Here is a 22147-nt window from a genome sequence, read left to right on the forward strand (position 1 = left end):
CCCTATAGGGGTCCCACTGCCCTATAGGGGTCCCACTGCCCTATAGGGGTCCCACTGCCCTATAGGGGTCCCACTGCCCTATAGGGGTCCCACTGCCCTATAGGGGTCCCACTGCCCTATAGGGGTCCCGTCCCACTGCCCTATAGGGGTCCCGTCCCACTGCCCTATAGGGGTCCTGTCCCACTGCCCTATAGGGGTCCCACTGTCCTATAGGGGTCCTGTCCCACTGCCCTATAGGGGTCCCACTGTCCTATAGGGGTCCCGTCCCACTGCCCTATAGGGACCCCGTCCCACTGCCCTATAGGGGTCCCACTGCCCTATAGGGGTCCCACTGTCCTATAGTGGTCCCACTGCCCTATAGGGGTCCCACTGCCCTGTAGGGGTCCCACTGTCCTATAGGGGTCCCACTGTCCTATAGGGGTCCCGTCCCACTGCCCTATAGGGGTCCCACTGCCCTATAGGGGTCCCACTGCCCTATAGGGGTCCCACTGCCCTGTAGGGGTCCCACTGTCCTGTAGGGGTCCCACTGCCCTATAGGGGTCCCACTGCCCTATAGGGGTCCCACTGTCCTATAGGGGTCCCACTGCCCTATAGGGGTCCCACTGTCCTGTAGGGGTCCCACTGCCCTATAGGGGTCCCACTGCCCTATAGGGGTCCTGTCCCACTGTCCTGTAGGGGTCCCACTGCCCTATAGGGGTCCCGTCCCACTGCCCTATAGGGGTCCCACTGCCCTATAGGGGTCCCGTCCCACTGCCCTATAGGGGTCCTGTCCCACTGCCCTATAGGGGTCCCACTGCCCTATAGGGGTCCCGTCCCACTGCCCTATAGGGGTCCCGTCCCACTGCCCTATAGGGGTCCCACTGCCCCCTATAGGGGTCCCGTCCCACTGCCCTATAGGGGTCCTGTCCCACTGCCCTATAGGGGTCCTGTCCCACTGCCCTATAGGGGTCCCACTGCCCTATAGGGGTCCCACTGCCCTATAGGGGTCCTGTCCCACTGCCCTATAGGGGTCCCACTGCCCTATAGGGGTCCCGTCCCACTGCCCTATAGGGGTCCCGTCCCACTGCCCTATAGGGGTCCCACTGCCCTATAGGGGTCCCACTGCCCTATAGGGGTCCCACTGCCCTATAGGGGTCCCGTCCCACTGCCCTATAGGGGTCCCACTGTCCTATAGGGGTCCCGTCCCACTGCCCTATAGGGGTCCCACTGTCCTATAGGGGTCCCACTGTCCTATAGGGGTCCCACTGCCCTATAGGGGTCCCACTGCCCTATAGGGGTCCCACTGCCCTATAGGGGTCCCACTGTCCTATAGGGGTCCCGTCCCACTGCCCTATAGGGGTCCCACTGCCCTATAGGGGTCCTGTCCCACTGCCCTATAGGGGTCCCACTGCCCTATAGGGGTCCCGTCCCACTGCCCTATAGGGGTCCTGTCCCACTGCCCTATAGGGGTCCTGTCCCACTGCCCTATAGGGGTCCCACTGTCCTATAGGGGTCCCGTCCCACTGCCCTATAGGGGTCCCACTGCCCTATAGGGGTCCCACTGTCCTATAGGGGTCCCGTCCCACTGCCCTATAGGGGTCCCACTGTCCTATAGGGGTCCCACTGTCCTATAGGGGTCCCACTGCCCTATAGGGGTCCCGTCCCACTGTCCTGTAGGGGTCCCACTGCCCTATAGGGGTCCCACTGCCCTATAGGGGTCCCACTGCCCTATAGGGGTCCCGTCCCACTGCCCTATAGGGGTCCCACTGCCCTATAGGGGTCCCACTGCCCTATAGGGGTCCCGTCCCACTGTCCTGTAGGGGTCCCACTGCCTTATAGGGGTCACACTGCCCTGTAGGGGTCCCACTGTCCTGTAGGGGTCCCACTGCCCTGTAGGGGTCCCACTGCCCTGTAGGGGTCCCACTGCCCTGTAGGGGTCCCACTGCCCTATAGGGGTCCCACTGTCCTGTAGGGGTCCCACTGCCCTGTAGGGGTCCCACTGTTCTATAGGGGTCCCACTGCCCTATAGGGGTCCCAATGCCCTATAGGGGTCCCACTGCCCTATAGGGGTCCCACTGTCCTATAGGGGTCCCGTCCCACTGCCCTATAGGGGTCCCACTGCCCTATAGGGGTCCTGTCCCACTGCCCTATAGGGGTCCCACTGCCCTATAGGGGTCCCGTCCCACTGCCCTATAGGGGTCCTGTCCCACTGCCCTATAGGGGTCCTGTCCCACTGCCCTATAGGGGTCCCACTGTCCTATAGGGGTCCCGTCCCACTGCCCTATAGGGGTCCCACTGCCCTATAGGGGTCCCACTGTCCTATAGGGGTCCCGTCCCACTGCCCTATAGGGGTCCCACTGTCCTATAGGGGTCCCACTGTCCTATAGGGGTCCCACTGCCCTATAGGGGTCCCGTCCCACTGTCCTGTAGGGGTCCCACTGCCCTATAGGGGTCCCACTGCCCTATAGGGGTCCCACTGCCCTATAGGGGTCCCGTCCCACTGCCCTATAGGGGTCCCACTGCCCTATAGGGGTCCCACTGCCCTATAGGGGTCCCGTCCCACTGTCCTGTAGGGGTCCCACTGCCTTATAGGGGTCACACTGCCCTGTAGGGGTCCCACTGTCCTGTAGGGGTCCCACTGCCCTGTAGGGGTCCCACTGCCCTGTAGGGGTCCCACTGCCCTGTAGGGGTCCCACTGCCCTATAGGGGTCCCACTGTCCTGTAGGGGTCCCACTGCCCTGTAGGGGTCCCACTGTTCTATAGGGGTCCCACTGCCCTATAGGGGTCCCACTGCCCTATAGGGGTCCCACTGCCCTATAGGGGTCCCACTGCCCTATAGGGGTCCCGTCCCACTGTCCTGTAGGGGTCCCACTGCCCTGTAGGGGTCCCACTGCCCTGTAGGGGTCCCACTGCCCTGTCGGGGTCCCACTGCCCTGTAGGGGTCCCACTGCCCTATAGGGGTCCCACTGCCCTATAGGGGTCCCACTGCCCTGTAGGGGTCCCACTGTCCTATAGGGGTCCCACTGCCCTATAGGGGTCCCACTGTCCTATAGGGGTCCCGGACCCCACTGCCCTATAGGGGTCCCAGACCTCAGAACAGCAATACGCTTCTCACATGCCTTCTGGACCAGGTGGCGTCTCTGTTGTTTGTTGTGTTGTGTGAACCTGGGTGTTCCACACGTGTGTTTTCTAACCGCGGGGCTCTAGAATCTGCCGCTGTACGGCGCCTTACCCGGCCCAACACGGGATGGCTCGTGTTTTGCACCTTTGATGGATTTTTTAACACGACTAAAACTAAATGGTGTGGTGATAAGTTATCAAAAACGGATAATAATAATATGTTATTTGTATAGCACCTTTCATGACATGAAATGCAGCTCAAAGTGCTTTACAGAGCAATGGAGAAAGAAAGAAAAGAAATGCAAGGCATAAAACATTAAAAATAATAGCAGTAATGCAATACAGGAGGACATTTTGAAGATCAATTAAAAGCAAGCAGGGCCCAGGCCGTAGCGTAACGGTCTGGGCACCGGACTGGTGATCCAGTCGCGGTGTGCCGCGGGTTCGACTCCCGGACCCGACACGGCCTTTACCGCATGTCATCCCCCCATCTCTCTCCCGTTTCCTGTCAGCCTACTATCTGTCCCTTACAAAATCAATAAAAGGCGTAAGCCGCAAAAAAATATCTTAAAAAAAAAAAAAAAAAGCAAGCAGCTGTGCTTTAAAAATGTCTACAGAGGCTGCCTGTCGAAGGTACAGTGGGAGTTTGTTCCACACCGTCGACCCGCAGAAGCAAAAAAGCTGCTTCACCGTATTGTTTAGTTGCCATTTATTTAGGCAAAGCGAGCAGGCCAGCAGTGTAATACCTTAGGGGGCTGTTTGGAACATATTTATTATTTAGGCAGGCAGTCATGTAGGTAGGAAGGTGTGAGACCTTTGAGAGCTTTATAAACAAGTAAAATCATTTTAAAATCAATCCTAAAAACAACCGGAAGTGAAGCTAAAACTGGAGTAATATCTTCTCTCATCTTAGTTTTAGTTAACTCTGGCTGCCGCTTTCTGATCAAGTTGTAATCTGTCAGTTGTTTTCTTAGGCAGTCCAGAAAAAGTGCATTGCAGTAATCAGGCCGAGAAAAAACAAAGGCATGGATTAGCGTTTTTGCATCGTCCAATGACAAATGGGCTCTGATTCGTGCAATATTTCTAAGGTGAAAAAAGGCAATCTTGTGAACTAAAATTCAATTCAGAATCAATAATGACACCCAAGTTCTTTACTGTGCTGTTACTCTCTACAGTCAGGTCAGTCTGCTTATTATTGATTATTTCTGCTCTATAGAACCGATTACGAGAACTTCTGTCTTATCCTCATTTAGCTTGAGAAAGTTCTCACTCATCCAGCATTTGATGCTAGACAGACGGGTCAACAACGGGTCTAAAGCACAGAGATCATCTGGAGCTACAGAAAGATATAGTTGGCCATCATCAGCATAGAAATGAAAATTGACTCTGTATGTCTGTCGGGGTCCGCGGTGATATCTGATCACTGCGGTGAGTGACGTGATGTAGTTTTCTAACCTTTAGAAAACTACACTGCAGTGATAAGCCATCACCTCAAGTGAGTATGAATAGGCCTGAATAGGCCTGAAGATGTGACTAAATGTCCACTAAGACTAGACTAAGACTAAACAATTTCATATGACTAAAAAGGACTAAAACTAAATGCTGTGTTTTTTGCAACTCTTCTTCGAATGTCTTTTGTTTGCTTTTCAGGAGGGGCGTATTATTTGATATCGCGAAGTTTGGGCCCCGAGTTTGGAGGCTCCATCGGTCTGATCTTCGCATTCGCCAACGCGGTGGCCGTAGCTATGTATGTGGTGGGCTTCGCTGAGACCGTGGTGGAACTGCTGGCCGTAAGTTAATGCTCCTTTTTTTTTAAGGGAAAAAGTACCAAAAATATAGTGGAAATGGCTGATCTGCAAGCTTGCACGTGTGAGCTTGTAGATCTACTGAATGTTTTTCAACGTGGAAACAATTACAGTAAGACAAATTAATGCTCGCTCATTCTAGCCACTGTCCACGCAAGACTAGCCTCTCAACTCATTTACTGCCAGAGTAAATGCATAAATAATTCAGCCCCTGCCAAAGAAAATCCCCCTACTGTACCTTTCAAGTTGTCACAAAATATTTATCTCCAGTAAGATCGTTGCTAAACATAGAGGTTTTCTCTGTGCTTCCTCAAAAGAAATTGTCGACCATCCATTTCCTAGTTATGTTTGAAAATAGCATGGCTGTCCAAAAGATTGTTTCACCGCGAGTCAAATGGTGGTGACTTATAGCTTCAGTCTATATAAGCTCAGGGTCTTGTGTGATCAAGATCAAAATAAAAACATTATAATGGTTTATTAAAAAAAAAATCTAAAATGTGACATGGACGAGGATAAGTCTTTGCCACAGACACATTTTGTCCGTGTACGGACATAATGAATTGATGACCCCTGTCTCCCACACCTGCAGGGCGTCGACGCTGTCATGATGGACACCACCAACGACATCCGAATCATCGGCACCATCACCGTCATCCTGCTCCTGGGCATCTCTGTGGCTGGGATGGAATGGGAGGCCAAGGTACCAATGTTTCTAACTGAGGGGGGATGGAATGGGAGGCCAAGGTACCAATGTTCAATGTTTCTAACTGAGGGGGGATGGAATGGGAGGCCAAGGTACCAATGTTCAATGTTTCTAACTGAGGGGGGATGGAATGGGAGGCCAAGGTACCAATGTTCAATGTTTCTAACTGAGGGGGGATGGAATGGGAGCCCAAGGTACCAATGTTCAATGTTTCTAACTGAGGGGGGATGGAATGGGAGCCCAAGGTACCAGCCCCAGTGTTCATTGTTTCTCAACAGGAATCCTCAAGGGGGGATTCAGAGGGTCCCCAGCTCGTAGTCTGAAGACTTACCACTTCAGACTCCACCTTAGCTTGTAGATCTTCTATGTTCGGCTAACCTTCCCCTCAGACAAGGAATTCTAGGGTTAATGTAAAAATAGTAGTAACGTAGTAACTCTGAGGACCCCCCTATAGGGTCCCGGACCCCCCTGTTGAAGAGCCTGGTCTAACACAATGTTATGGTATCCTCTACAGGCACAGATCTTCCTGCTGTTCGTGCTCTGCACCGCCATCGTCAACTACTTCATCGGATCCTTCATCCCGGTCAAGGCCAAGGAGTCCAGGGGCTTCATGGGCTACGATGGTACGGACACCTTTTTTTTCTTCTCTCAACTTGATCAATATCATCATCTTCTTAACCTAAAAGTTGTTGTTTTCTTTACGTTTTTCAAGCAAAATAAATTCTTCATAATTTTACCAAAAACGTTTAAGAGGATAAGAGGATTAAATTGAATTATATTGGATTAAACGGCCTGATTTAGGCCTACCGGTATTTACCTGACTTGATGTTTTCACAAAACCATGTGACCATGTGCCAAAAGATTGCCTGTTTTGGCCTAAGTCACACTCAATTAGGATTTGCATCTTTACCAACATGCATTGTTCCTGAGTAGGCCGGTACCCAACGGGCACCAGTCTAGTTGAATTAACCAGCTTTCAATTCAAGAAATGGCAACGTTTGACGCAAGACTTCAAACGAGGTGCATGATAGACAGGACATACATCATCAGGGCTTCCCAAACGTTTTCAGTCGGAGGCCCAAAAGAGAAATGCAGTGTCTTCCTGGGGACTCAAACTAACACAACTACTACATTATGAATGAACCACTTAACCTGTTTAAAAAAAGAAATAGCATTGTGAGCTTGCATATCTGCTATGTTCACTTTGTCCACTTTTCCTTCCTAATGATCATCACAACCTTTTTCCATCCAAGCTCCCAGAACGTCTGGCCAACGTTAAGCCTACTGGTCAAAGGTGGAACTGCAGTCGCGCCCGTGCATATAGCACAATGCTGGGGTTTAACATTGAGTGCTTGTTTGCACTTCCGCATTTCACCACCAACTGAGTCAGTGTGTACCTGTATTGTATTGTATTGTATCGTATCTGTATGCTGCAGGGCGGGTCCTTGGGGTCCAAGACAAATTTCTCCTTCAGGAGACAAAAATAAAGAAACCTTGAACTGTTGGTGGTCAAATGCGGAAGTAGACCGCTCTTCCGGGTGCTTCAAAACACCACTGAGCAACTTCCATTGAAATGAATAGCAGGGGGCGGGCTGTCACTCCCGGTCCGCACTCTATCCTTTATAACTCTATGGTTCCATCATGTGGGAGAACATGGGTCTAATAATCATCACACCCTTTTTGCTGTCTTGTTGCCAGGTACCATCATGTGGGAGAACATGGGTCCGGATTTCCGAGGTTCGGAGACGTTCTTCTCAGTGTTCGCCATCTTCTTCCCCGCTGCCACTGGCATCCTGGCAGGGGCCAACATCTCTGGAGACCTGGCTGTAAGTAGACCGTCAACGCTGTTATGTTCATTCCTAGATCTTTGTTTGTGTATACGCTGTCGCGATCATGACATTGTACTTGACGATTAACACAAATAGTTACGCAATATTTCACGAGAGGGTTTACGTTATCGTGATTAATGGCACGCCTGCATTGCTGCAGGAACGAGCCGATACGGGTTTCGTAGGCAGCACAGAAGTGCCATAGATGACGGTACAGCCTCGAGTGTAATATTGTGATTATACAACAGTTACCCTTAAAAAAAAAGAAAAGTCAACTCGATTTCATTACAACTAAATTTATGACTGATAACGGCCGAAAATGTTCCACGTAAACACCTACGGTAGCTTAGCTAGTAGCCTGCCTAGCACAGCTGTTTATGGTTTTGATTAGGTGTGCGGTGATGCTCGTTTGAAGCACGGGTAGAGGGCTATTTCAACCAATCAGACTGCTTCCTCAAAACTACCTGTTATAAAAAATGCCAGTAATGATTTAATTGTGTTTTTGTCGTGGAATAAAAATCACATTTCTGTTTTGCTTTCAAGTTGCTCAAGTTTTCTGCATGACATACTGTATCTCAGGGGGAAAGAATTACATCTGAATGGGTTAACAAGAACTAATAATAATAATGACTCATAATGACGTGGTTGATGTTTGTATTATTTGCATCTGCAGGACCCACAGCTGGCGATTCCCAGAGGAACCCTCCTGGCCATCTTGGTCACTGGTATCGTCTACCTGGGAGTGGCCGTCTCTACAGGTAACACTGTCTGTCGTACTGCATGCATGGATTCAAGTTCTCAGTCGCCACAACTGATTTCAGTCATTTGGATTCCATAGAAGCCAGCATGTTGCGCAGAGAAAGATCTACAAGCTCACAACACGTCGCAGCATGACGTGTTGTGAGCTTGTAGATCGGCTATTTTCTGTCATTAGTTATTTTAAGATTAATGGGTATTTGAAGTTGTTAAACTAGCAATAGAATACATGTTCAGAAGCATGTTTCATATACACAAATTATGTCAGAAATGTCATTAAAGCAAAGCTTAAAGCCTCAAACTGTATTATTTCTTCAACCGGTTGGCTCCATGTAGAACAGCAGGAACATAGGTTTAGACTTTAGAAGGATAATAACAAACTCATTCAACTTTCACTCATGTGATTTTATTTAGCTTTATTCAATGCACATGCTTCTCAGTCTCTACAGGTAACACGGTCGGTCGCACTGCATGCTTCTCAATTAGGCATTTAGCAGACATTCATATCCAGAGCAACTTAAATGTGCAAGATCGGATTAAGCAGAGTAGATCAAGCATGAACTCTAGTCTAGAAAAATCTACCTAGCGTTTTTCTCCCAGCAGCAACCTATTTAGACCCGGTGTAACCTATACATTGTTATACCTTTCAATCCGGGAGCTACCTCTGTGTCTCATTAGTTGTTGCTATACATGTAGCAAGTTAGCAACATCATTATTATTTTTTTGAGCGGTGCCTAACCGCTCCAATGACTGGCTGTGTGTGTGTATATCTCTGTCTGTCTGTTTGGTGTACGACCCATTGACTCCTGCAGCTGATTGGGGTCGCATTTGGCCCCAATCAGGTCACACACTGTTGAGCAGCCTAAAGGGCCTTTCTGATTCACACTGAGTAGTATAACTATCGCTGCAGCCAGCCAGCGGTGTTGTTTTTACATTTTTAAATAAGAATTTGAATGTTTTCAGAAACCTTAGGTTAGGTTTTAGAAGGCGTTTTTAGAATCTGCTTCAGGTCTAAATGGGCTAAAACTATACAGGATACTTTTTTTATTTTGTTTTAATTTGCCAATTAGAAAAATCACATTTCTTTTTTTTTTCTCCGGTCGACTCAGGCTCGTGTATCGTGAGAGATGCCACGGGCTTGGACCTGAACGAGACTCTCAGCGGACAGTTCATGGCCAACTGCAGCGAGGCCGCCTGCAAGTTCGGCTATGACTTCTCCTCCTGTCTGAACTTCGCCAAGGATTCTGGGCTTTCGGAATGCAAGTACGGACTACAGAACGACTTCCAGGTATGGGGATCGTAATGTAGGCCAGACGGGCGTGAATATTAGAACGATCCCGTTAGCGTTGGTCTATGAATGCATTAAATATCAATGTGTGCTTGTATAAAAAATATTGGAATTGACCCTTTGTCAAGTCCCGCCCGTGGTTGTGGACCTCATCATCATCCATTCATCTCAAGCAACGCTCTTCGACAATTCCAACTGATTCAGCATGCTGCTGCCAGAGTCCTGACAACCTGAAAACTATTCTTAAAAGCCTTACATTGGCCACCAGTCTCCCAGAGAATTGATTGATTCGGGCTCTGCGCCCAGCTACATCTCAGACATGCTGGAGCCATGTGAACCCCCTAGAACCCTTAGGTCATCTGGGGCTGATCTACTAATTGTACACCCCATAGTTGGAACAAAACATGGTGAAGCGGCATTTCACTACTATGCACCAAAACCTGAAACAACATTCCAGGTTAGGAAATGCCCAACTATAGCTGCTTTTAAGTCCATTTATTTATCATTGCTTACTCCCGATGATAACGGCTTGCCTGGGCTTTAAAGGGACACTTCAACCTTTTTGCAAAATAATATTTTAATGACATTTAGAAGATTTAGAACACTTTCCTGTGCATCTTTGTGTGTAATATGTGGTTTGAGATATTTTAGATTTTACCAGTGGGCCCAGTGTCTCTGATGTCATCAACACACTGGGCTCACTTTCTTCCTGGACTACAATTCCCATAATGCTTTGGTGCACTGCTCCTCCTTGTGTATAGACGAATCCAGGAACGGGTCTCATGGTCGCAGCTTACGTATTTCCTGTAGGCGGACTCGACGTAGCTGCGGGGTTTAAACCCTCACAAGGCGCACCTCTTCTACTATAGTGAACGGCAGAGTGACTGATGTTTGTCTGCCTCAAACGTTACTCTTTTACCTGCTTTTTACTAACACTAACATTACAAAGATGCCCAGAACATCGGGATGAACCTGTGTATTTTATGGCTGCTCCAACAGTAGTGGCAACATAAAAAATAAAAATAAAGTAATGGTTGAGACAAAGCAGTGAAAGATACATAACGTCAGTCTTGCCCAATACCCAATCTTTCTGTTTTATGAACACAAGGCTGCTGTACTTTATACCTGATACTTTAAATGCTTAGTATGAGGTATAAAATACAGCAGCCTTGTGTTCATAAAACAGAAAGATTGGGTAAGACTGACGTTATGTATCTTTCAGGACCTTTCACTGCTTCGTCTCAACCATTACTCAATGGCTCTGGTCTCAGCCACCGCGGTGGATATTTTGACATTCCGTTTTTTTTTTGCCACTACTGTTGCAGCAGCCATAAACTACACAGGTTCATCTCGATGTTCTGGGCATCTTTGTAATGTTATTGTTAGTAAAAAGCAGGTAAAAGAGTAACGTTTGAGGCAGACTAACATAGGTCACTCTGCCGTTCACTATAGTAGAAGAGGTGCGCCTAGTGAGGGTTTAAACCCTGCAGCTACGTCGAGTCCGCCTACAGGAAATACGTAAGCTGTGACCATGAGACCCGTTCCTGGATTCATCTATAGGGGGAGGGCTGTCTTACTGAGACAACATGTAGTCCAGGAACTAAGTGAGCTTAGTTCTTGCCTATGCTCCTTTATCTTATTTTAATTGTATCTATATATTCTCTATTCATATTTAAAGTGTATTGTTACACTTTGTATTTGTTATTCTGTAAAGCACTTTGAATTGCCTTGTGTATGAAAGGTGCAATATAAATATACTTGCCTTGCCTAGGTGATGAGCCTGGTGTCTGGGTTCGGCCCCATCATCACTGCAGGAATCTTCTCGGCCACGCTGTCGTCGGCGTTGGCATCGCTGGTCAGCGCTCCCAAGGTTTTCCAGGTACGTCCTGTCGTTGTTCCACTTCTGAAACTCGAGTTTAATTAAATTCATACTGTGGAACTTCATATAATCTTGGTATATTCCTCACCATAATCCTTCCACATGGGATTTTCGTCAACCTCTATATTTACTTTTTTTGTGTTAGACAGACGTTGTGATGGTGGCAAAGCTGTCAAAAAGACTACTAAAATGAATGTATGTACACAATATTATTTTAACTGTTTTTTTTGTTTTGTTTTTTTAATTTGCTGTAGGCTCTGTGTAAAGACAACATCTACCCAGGTCTGGCCATGTTCGCCAAAGGCTACGGCAAGAACAACGAGCCTCTCCGAGGATACATCCTGACCTTCTGCATCGCCCTGGCCTTCATCCTTATTGGTACGTGAGCAGCTTCACCGCTCCTCTGCACTAAGACGCTGCTTTTCAACCCTTTGTCGCGTTCTGGACAACTAGCGTCATTTAAAATTATTCATTTTAAACAATCAATGACCAACTAGGGTTGGTATTCTTAAGGAATCGGATCGTTATAGGGAATTGTTAAGGAACTGTAAAAACTTAACTAATAAAAAAACTATTCCTAAATATTTAAAAACTATTGTATTTTATTGTAATTGTATAGCAGATAGGTCCACAGACCAGTGCTGACGAGTGTGACAACACCGGTTCCAGAAACGGTTCAAATCTTTTATGGAACTACAAGCTCTGAACTCATTGCAGTGCGATGGTTTTGAGAGCTTTTAGATTTGTTAAAATAAATACAATTCTTGCTGTGTAAAAGGAGTTTTTACAGTGTGAGGTGTGGAGGTTTAATCGTGAATGTCTTTCTTTCTTTCAGCGGAGCTGAACATAATCGCTCCCATCATTTCCAACTTCTTCCTGGCCTCCTACGCTTTGATCAACTTCTCCGTATTCCACGCCTCCCTGGCCAACTCGCCAGGTAAAAAACAAACGACACGCATTTCACTCTTATCTTTTGAAAACTATATACATTAAAGTACTGACCGTTAGCTCTAAGACGTTCACGTAAAGACGAACGCGAAAGATTGGCTGACGGATAAAATCCTGATTGTCGTACGAACGCTGTCGCATGCTACAAAGCTGATCTACAAGCTCAGTGTTGCTTGTAGATCTACTACAAAGCACTGGAGTAGAGTGGAGATGGAAGTATAGATCAAGTTGAGCACAGCTGCTCCTCTCCACACCTCTCAAATGAACGTTTTCAGTTTTTATCAAGTAGTTCCAACTGCAGTTTCCTCATGAAACTACTTCTCCTCAAATCCAAAAGGACAATTGTATTTTCCATCCTGAATGGCAGCAGGCCTAATATTATTATTGGATTTAGGCTATGTGCAATATTGCAACTGAAAGTCAAAGTTCAAAGGCATTATATTGTCTTTTGTTAGGCTAGATATTTGTTTTACATATTGAATTAATGTATTTAGTTTGCTAAACTTAACCTGAAGCAAAAATACATTAAAACTATATATTGTTGTACTTATCGTTATTAACTTATTACGGTATTCAGCAACGTTTCGAATACTACATGCTTTTCTAATATTGTGCAGTCTTAAGCCCAAACCACACCCTTTGGTGTGGTTTGGGCTTTAGGGTTCATTAAACCCTCTCAACAGAACTTGTTATAATTCGCAAAACAATAACTGTTAATCAGTTTAAAAATGTATATATCAATCAATCTGATGTATTGTCATGGGTCTACTTTTAGCATTATGATTGCCATACATCGTCTCTGTCGGGTGGAAACCTCATATGTGCAAAACAGTTACTTTTCAGGTCCACAAGCTCAAAACACGTCGTTTTGTACCACACTTTTTGATGCTTCCATGTGACGCTGTAGTATGATCAAGTAGTTTATAAAAGAAACACCAAAAGTAAAACTATGGAGATAAGAGGTTTTTGCCCGACAGCAAAGATATGTTCCAGTCCACCATGCTGTCTCTAGTTGTAGGAAGCCTCCCCTCCATCTCTGGTTTGGCCGGGCTTTACAACTAACACCGGGGAAGCCGGCCATGGACGGCGGCGTCTCTATTAATTATTTTTCTTCTCCTTAGGAAACTGACACCATTCAATGTTACATTTCTGCACCACTATGATTTGAACAGCTAGCCGCCGTGTAGGGGTGTCCGTTATTGACTTTTTTGCAGATCCCGATATTGTCCAAATTTCAGATATAAACCGATACATGCGGTCGTGGAATTAACACATTCTGCCTAATTTGATGTTTTCCAAATAAAAATAAACATTATTATAAATTCGGGAGAAATTAATAAAAAACTAATTTTACGCAAATATCGGCCAATAATATCAGACATCCCTGTGTAGAACTGTTAAAATGATTTAAAGAGGTGTGTGTGTGTGGTGTGTATGTATGTATGTGTGTTCGTGCGTGTATGTGTGTGTGTTTTCTCCCTTGACACCAAAGCTCTTGAAGAACACCAGGTACAAAATAAATAAGAAATCCTCCACGCCGATTCTGCTTTCCCTCCAGGCAGTTTAATATAAATACACAGACACAAATGGTACTAGGCGTGTGCAAAAAAAGCATCCATTCACAGTCTCAAATTATTTCTGGATGCAATCTTTGTCGCTCGAGGTCATTCATGGTTTCAGAAGAGCGCACTCTACCGTAAACCACTGATGACTGCGCATGACCAGTCTCTCGTCAATGGCGGCGTGTGCCTTGGATTGAAATGACGGGTATACTCGACAATGGCAGTCAACGAGTTGACTTTTGTGTGACGTACCATTTGTGTCTGTGGCTTGTTCTAGAGTGTACCATTGTGTAACAGTCCAACTTGTTCATCATGTTACTAAAACCCCCACTAGTTTTTAGATGCTGTGATTCCACCCGAGCAGCTAGAAGCATACCGGACGTCTCTTAACTTGGTTAACTCTTCTTTAATCAATGCTCATATCCATACTCCCTTTTAATATGCTGCGTTATTTTAATATCCTAAAATATTCAGTAACATCACTTACAACTGTTAATTATTATTATTGATAATGCTTTTTGTTCGTTTTTCTTTTTTGCTTTTGAAGAGTTTTCAGCGTTTGAGATGCCAGGCACTGGATGCATTTCGTTTTATAATGTGCCAGAGACCCCCAGACGAGAAGATTTGTGTTGAAACATGCAACACTTTCAAGACCAAAGAAATGGTCAAAAATAGCAGATGTGCAAGCTCACAGTGAGCTTGTATATCTGCTATTTAAAAAAAATCTAAAATGTTCTTTCTTTAGTCGCTGTTTTCATTGTTTGGGATACTAGGCACAGACAATTCAATTTAAAGTTTAGGCAGGTTGTATTGCAGGATTTGTTTGTCTTTATTTTATTCTGGGTTTTTTGAGGGGGAACACCAATGTGGTTTCCTTTTGTTCCTCAAACTTGTTATTGGTTTACCAAATATTTAGTAAAGTATTTAGCAAAGTGTCCATAGAAACGTTTCTTCTCCTGAGCACAGGAGAAAAACACGCCAACGAGGAGCTGCACGTCTATTCTGTGGACGTGAACTATTGGGGCATTTGTGCGTTGCATTTTCAGCAGAGATTAAAAACGCCTTTTGATTTTTCGTTTTTTGGTCAAATTTACCACGATATTGGTGTTTACACGGCAGACGCAGGCATGGTGTTTTTCACCTCTTTGTGGTGGTAACCATGGTAACCCTTGTTACAGGATGGCGACCCAGCTTCAAGTGGTACAACATGTGGGTGTCCCTGGCGGGGGCTGTGCTCTGCTGCGTGGTCATGTTCGTCATCAACTGGTGGGCCGCCCTGTTCACCAACGGCATCGTGCTGGGTCTCTACATCTACGTCAGCTACAAGAAGCCCGGTAAGGCCCTGGTACCAAGTGTCCACTAAAACTGACCAAATATTTATGTCCGTCGACTACCTTTTCTTTCACTGACAAATGAAATAAAAACTAAGCTACGATCGGTGAATTTAGTAATGAGAGATATATATATATATATATATATATATATATATATATATATATATATATATATATATATATATATATATATATATATATATATATATATAATATATGGCCATCACTGTGTACCGGAACAAAGATGGGAACCAATCTTTTGTTAAAATGTACTTTGGAGCGATGGAAGAAGCGGAGCTTCCACAATATGTCCATTCATGTCCTCTGTCCCAGGCAGCACGCCGCTTGACCTTTCCCACCCCTGCCGTGACAAACACGCTGGCACATCTGTGCGGGCGTGCAGCGCCCATGGCTGCCGGCCACCCACACACACACTCTCACGAACTCACGTGCACCCTGACCCTGAGCAGACTAGAACTCGCGTGCACTCTGACCCTAAGGAGACTAGAACAACACTGAGGGGAGGAAAACACATCTCCCTGTATAGCGCTTCAGAGTCAGACGTGCTCAGTTTGACATGCAGCCACACACACACACATCGCAGCTGACCCAACATGGGTGACTCACACACTCTTTGTCTCCTCTCTCTCTCTCTCTCTCTCTCTCCCATCCAGATGTTAACTGGGGCTCGTCCACCCAGGCTCTGACCTACCACCAGGCGCTGACTCACACACTGCACCTCAGCGGCGTGGAGGATCACATCAAGAACTTCAGGTGAAAATCATGCAACTATACTTATACTATATCCATAATTAGTTCTCCATAGACTTATAATGGGGAAATCGAAGACTAAATTATTTAAAGTATTTTTTCCATAGACTGTAAAAAATATGGACAAAGCGTTCCCCGGGTCTAACATGGACGTAAAATGAAGCCTGTTATTCCTGCACTGTAAGTCGCCATCTTTCTAGATCCGTTTTGGCCCAGCTGGCCATTGGCTGGCCCAGACAACGAGGCGGGACTTCCCCCCCTTCTTCTCCATTGGTTTTTATTTTGACTCGAGTGGGAGGGGAATCCCGATCATAGACTGTAACGGTAGCCACGCCCCTCAGAACATACGCGACTTTATAGTAATTTTTTTAATAAATGGGACCATAATTTTCCAAAAAGAATATTATGACATTAGAAATGAGACTTTAAACTAGTGACTGGAAGCAGAAAGTATTCATGACCATGTTTATTAAGGTAATACAATCTAGGTGAAGTTGGGCCCAAATACATGGACTTCTATGGGGCTATAGGTTTTTCTGGGTCCAATGACAGCGCCACAACAGGCCATTATATGAACTACGATTTCCTTAGTGGCTTCACAAAATATCTGACTTGGGGGGAGGTTCATAATAATTATGAAAATTAATTGAAAAGGAATTACATCAGTTGGCCTCATGGTGGCGCTATAACAGCCCACTTTACGTTTTTCCCTATAACTCTTGAACCGTAAGTCATAAAATCTAAATGTCATTTTCCATGGATTCCTTGGGTCATGATGCATTTCCACATATAGGCCACGCTCATTTTCGTCAGGAAAAAGAATCCTGCAAATTTGAATTTTCTCAAACACACTTTTGGCTCCTCGTACAGATTTTGTCCAAATCTCACAAAAATCGGCCCACATGATCTCCGGACCTATCCGATTAAAACACCAACTGCAGAATTTTGTTAGTGCGTATCGTTCGGCCGTAATTACAAAAAAATCCATGAATCACGAACGGAATGTCCATTCCAAATTCCAAAATCACATGTCGCGGGGGGTTCAATCAACCAAGTTCCAAAAGCAATTCCATTTTCATCCATAGGGGGCGCCGCAAATGTGAGAAATGTAACCTGTTTGTCGCAAAAACATTATTTTTGGGGGATAAATCCCCTCCAAATTATACTTGCGCATGATCATCACAGGGGTGACATTGTAATTGGCTGTCATCATTAGTGGGAGGGGCCTATGTAAGCAACTGCGGCAACCACACTTTGCAATTTTTCAAAATTGCGACTTTTCTAGTTAACACTGTTATTGAACAAACACTCTATAGCAACACTGTTACTGAACAAACACTATAGCAATGATTACCATCAGAATAGAGCTGTTTAACACTTAATTTAACAAGCAAAATGAAACTTAATCACTGAATCCCGGAAAGCATTAAGTCTGTGAAAATAAAATCCTGCTCTGCTCTGTGATGACTAAATAAAGAAGTACAGCTTTTGGATTGGAAACCCATGGCTTAACTTTGTGGAAGTTGGTAGTTGGCTGCAAAATCTATTAAAGACATCTGTGTTGCAGTTGTTAACCATTTAAACCACTAATACCGGGAAAGCGTTCGTGTCATTTTAGCTATTCAAAAATAGCAGATGTACATCTTGAACATTTTTGGAAAGATCTTGGAAGTGTGAGAACTAGTGATTTAGAGCGTGTGTTAATGGGTTAACACAGTGGTTACCAAACGTTTTAGCTCGATTCAAAAGAGAAAGTTGACGTCTCCCTAAGACCCAAGCTAGTGAAAATAGCCGACCTACATTGCTTTTATAAGTCATGGAATTTCTCAGATTTGTGTTTAATTTTACTAGACTAAACATTATTTCTACATTGCAGTATTGATACGGTTAACACTTTGACCTCTTAACGAGTTGCCCGAGGGAATTAATTATAGAACACTTTCCCTGTAGGCATGTAACGATATATCGTATATATATCTATGTATCGATTTATTAAAAATCTATATAGATTTGCAAGTGCTAGTGTGTGATATGAAATGTGCGCTGTAATCATATTCCATCATATTCACATGCTTTTGGAGAGAAATGAGACAGACTCCATGCAGTCACTTTCAGTAGTAGAGGCCTGCAGAGAGAAGCTGTATGTGTCTGTGACACAGGTGATGGTCGTTATTGATGCTCAATAATACATCAAGGAAGGCAATTATGTTTCTGCACTGTCAAATAGGTCTACATCTATCTTAAGATGCAATCAAAGAAAAGAAGATATGTTAACTCGAGCTAGGTTTAAACATGAAAGCATGTTTACAGTTGTTGCACAGAAATTAAGTAATTTTACATGAAAAGTAATGCTACTTTTGCTATGTAGTTAAATAAAAAATGTGAAAAAAGCTTGGGGGGGGGGGGGGATAAAAAAGATTTTTCTGGAAAATAATTGTGTTGAAAATATCATGAGAAATCGTATCGTGAACCTCATATCGTGATACGTATTGTATCGTGAGTTGAGTGTATCGTTACATGCCTATTTCCCTCTGATTCGTGAGTTGCCCGAGTTATGTTTTCATTGTTTAATCCACATTTTTAATCAGTTTTAAGTCATACGGGCAATCCACCAGACAGAATGGGATACGGTATGAGATATGTTTTGATGATCGCAAAAAGGTCCATCGCGCCGGCGTGCAAAGGGTTCTGGGAAATTGAGTCCCATTGTTTACAATGGCAAATTTGCCGGAGGAACAAGTGGTGCGCTGAGCGCGCTGTTGTTATCGCCGGTATGGAATTATTTTCTACACTACAACAAGCAATTACACTGTTTACTGTTTTAAAGTGGATTTTCATGACAAGCAACTCAGAGGTTGGTGCAGTGGCTGTTCAAAGGTAACTCTACACTTAGGCAATCTAGGCTATTAGACTGCCGTACATTGGCGGCATTCAACCTCTTAATTAAGTAAAGAATCTGAGTACTTTTTCCTCCACTGATAGTGCCAGATGTTTGCCAAGATTTGTCTGTACTGTATATACTTATTATGAGATCGAGAGAGGGAGAGATAACTTAATGACAGTTTTATAGTGCCTGCTGTGTCAACTAACAAAGCACAGCTTAACGAGGTTTCTGCCTGACTGCAAACACAACGTCACATAACTGCAAATATACTGCTAAAAGCGGCGTACAGTAAGTACTAGTGCAGGGACTTGTAAGGGCCCTATTCTCGTCAGTGCTAAACCCCTTATCCCTAAACTTCTTTTCCTTTTTACTATTTTGAAACGCATATTAAAATTGTTCAACTAGCCGATCTACATCAACTCGTTGTGAGCTTGTAGATCGGCTATTTGAACTATTCAAAAAGGTTTTTCAAAATAGTAAAAACGGCAAAGAAGTTTGGGGATAAGTGGTTTAGCACTGACGAAAATAGGGCCCAAAATATACATTCTGAAAGCAGCATACTGTTAACAGTACTAGTACAGGAACTAAATATACATGCTGAAAGCAGAGTACAGTACTAGTACAGGAACTAAATATACATGCTGAAAGCAGAGTACAGTACTAGTACAGGAACTAAATGGACATGCTGAAAGCGGAGTACAGTACTAGTACAGGAACTAAATATACATGCTGAAAGCAGAGTACAGTACTAGTACAGGAACTAAATGGACATGCTGAAAGCGGAGTACAGTACTAGTACAGGAACTAAATGGACATGCTGAAAGCGGAGTACAGTACTAGTACAGGAACTAAATGGACATGCTGAAAGCAGAGTACAGTACTAGTACAGGAACTAAATATACATGCTGAAAGCAGCATACAGTACTAGTACAGGAACTAAATATACATGCTGAAAGCAGCATACAGTACTAGTACAGGAACTAAATGGACATGCTGAAAGCAGAGTACAGTACTAGTACAGGAACTAAATATACATGCTGAAAGCAGAGTACAGTACTAGTACAGGAACTAAATATACATGCTGAAAGCAGAGTACAGTACTAGTACAGGAACTAAATATACATGCTGAAAGCAGCATACAGTACTAGTACAGGAACTAAATATACATGCTGAAAGCAGAGTACAGTACTAGTACAGGAACTAAATGGACATGCTGAAAGCAGAGTACAGTACTAGTACAGGAACTAAATGGACATGCTGAAAGCAGAGTACAGTACTAGTACAGGAACTAAATGGACATGCTGAAAGCAGCATACAGTAATAGTACAGGAAGGAACTCGTCCCTGTTTGGATGCGTTTGGGATTAAAGCCCTATATCTTGGGAAATAGGCTTCCCATGGCAACGGGCCAGCCAAGAGATTAAGAACACAATTTGTCGTCTTGGATATTTCCTATGTGTTTTCTGTGTGTGTGCGTTGGTGGGCTGGCAGGCAGGCTGGCTTTTAAATCCTGCTCTACTTAACATAGTTGCTTTCATGTGCGCTACTCCGGTCGTTGTTGTTAAGTCTGCTTTGATATCCTCCCCGAGACGTGAGTCACAAGGAAGGAAGGATGGGAGGAAACCACCGTCTGCTGCTCATGTGAGCACAGGAGAGAAAGACAAGTGGCTCAAATGCCAAATAAATAATGGACCTTGATATGAAAAAGGGTTGAAAACCACTTTCAGGCCTGTGACACTTTTGGGGACAAAATATGCAATTAATGGGGGCAAGGGAAAAAAAGTAAAGTAATTACTAGTTACTTTTGGCAGGGAGTAGTACGCAAAGTAATAATACTTTTTATGCCCCGGAATGTTTCTAAATAAAGGCGCTAGAATGCCCTGCCCAGCAGATGAGGGAGGTTTTACTCTGAAAAGCCCCACCTTCCATTTCCCCTCCCCCAAAACCATTACTACCTTGTGCTAATAAACCTCTTTTAGATATTCCAAACAAGTTGTTTGGTTAAGTCCGAAATTAGCGAACATGAGCGTTCTGATCAAAACTGTGGAGAGCGCCCTAGATTCAGAGATAATGGCAAGATTTGTTGGCCGTAAACAAGTGAATGGCTTCACATGAACGCAAAACATGTTCGGGAGCGCTGAGCAAGGCGTTGCCTAGCAACGGCCGCTGTTCAAAATGGATTTTAGCGGTCACGTTTTATACCATTTAAAAAGGACCTAAAGATGTGTCCACACGTCCTGGGCCTCCTACGGGTGTAATTATGAAGACGTGTGGACACGTCCTGGACACAATAAGTGTAAAAAAATAAAGTCATAGTTTTCGAGTAACTTTCCAACATTGTTTGTTTCGTAGGCCTCAGTGTCTGGTGATGACAGGATATCCCAACGCCCGTCCAGCTCTCCTCAACCTGGTCCACTCCTTCACCAAGAACGTCGGCCTGCTGATCTGTGGGCACGTTCGCACCGTAAGTACCGGACAGTTTCACAGGTTCAGGCATTTTATCCAGAGCGACTTAACCGTAACGCAAGGCAAACGCTAAGCAAGGACCACCACATTTTCTATTTGGCCGCGGAACACCCACCCTCACCTGTAAATGTTTTATACCAGGGACAGCCCCGGAAGTATCATTGCTGTTGGGTAGTGTTGATTTTGGCAGCACATTTTGATGTAGTTTTAGTCAGTGTTTTGACTCAAGTTTAATTTGTTTTAAAGGTATATTCAGTGATTTCACTCAAAAAACCTTAGGTTTCGTTTTTGGCTGTGGGACCCAGCCTTTCGTCCAATCAGGATAGAGTCAAAAATGAAACCTAAGGTTTTTTGACCCCCGTTTTTTTTTTCTCCGTTTGGACGTAACGCGTGGAAGGAGGCAGTTTAGAGACCAGGATTACTGCATGATTTTTGTGAGGGTACCTACCCTAGGGGACACGGGGAGAACATGCAAACCCCACACAGAAAGTCTCTTTTGCCAACCCCAACTAGGGTATGGTGATTTCTTGAGCGTGTTGAAGCGAGTAAATTGTACTGCCAGGAAGTTTGCTGTTGATGGGGTGGGGGTTGGCTGGCTGTTGTAATCTGCTCCTCAAATGTACGCCATGCAGCCATCGCTACATTACAAGATTCCTCCATCGAAAGTGGCCGAAACGCAGGGAGGGAGGGAGAGAGGGAGGGTGCAACCACTCCTCCTGTTCCGGGGTGGGGTGTTCTGTCGAACACAAAGGCCTTTAGAGAAGTATGAGCTGGTTTTAGTTGCCCTGCAGGTCGCGTGTTCCATTAACACTCTCACGCTGGGA

General features: G+C 45.0%; 2 protein-coding genes across 2 annotated transcripts in view; both read left to right on the forward strand.

Moving 5' to 3' along the window:
• LOC310879491 (kelch-like protein 23) overlaps positions 1-22147 on the forward strand; it is a 131300-nt gene that overhangs the window by 95195 nt on the left and 13958 nt on the right. The gene's annotated exons all lie outside the window — the stretch shown is intronic.
• slc12a2 (solute carrier family 12 member 2) overlaps positions 1-22147 on the forward strand; it is an 85349-nt gene that overhangs the window by 37598 nt on the left and 25604 nt on the right. Inside the window, exons 5-16 of the mRNA XM_083794221.1 lie at positions 4750-4889; positions 5494-5604; positions 6122-6230; positions 7306-7433; positions 8110-8194; positions 9302-9480; positions 11252-11359; positions 11614-11737; positions 12195-12296; positions 15048-15203; positions 15878-15977; positions 21210-21321. Coding sequence (XP_083650347.1) covers positions 4750-4889; positions 5494-5604; positions 6122-6230; positions 7306-7433; positions 8110-8194; positions 9302-9480; positions 11252-11359; positions 11614-11737; positions 12195-12296; positions 15048-15203; positions 15878-15977; positions 21210-21321 — 1454 coding nt within the window. The remainder of the gene's footprint in view (positions 1-4749; positions 4890-5493; positions 5605-6121; positions 6231-7305; positions 7434-8109; positions 8195-9301; positions 9481-11251; positions 11360-11613; positions 11738-12194; positions 12297-15047; positions 15204-15877; positions 15978-21209; positions 21322-22147) is intronic.

The sequence above is a fragment of the Protomyctophum parallelum genome, assembly GCF_964188405.1.
Source record: "Protomyctophum parallelum genome assembly, chromosome: 21".
NCBI lineage: Eukaryota > Metazoa > Chordata > Actinopteri > Myctophiformes > Myctophidae > Protomyctophum > Protomyctophum parallelum.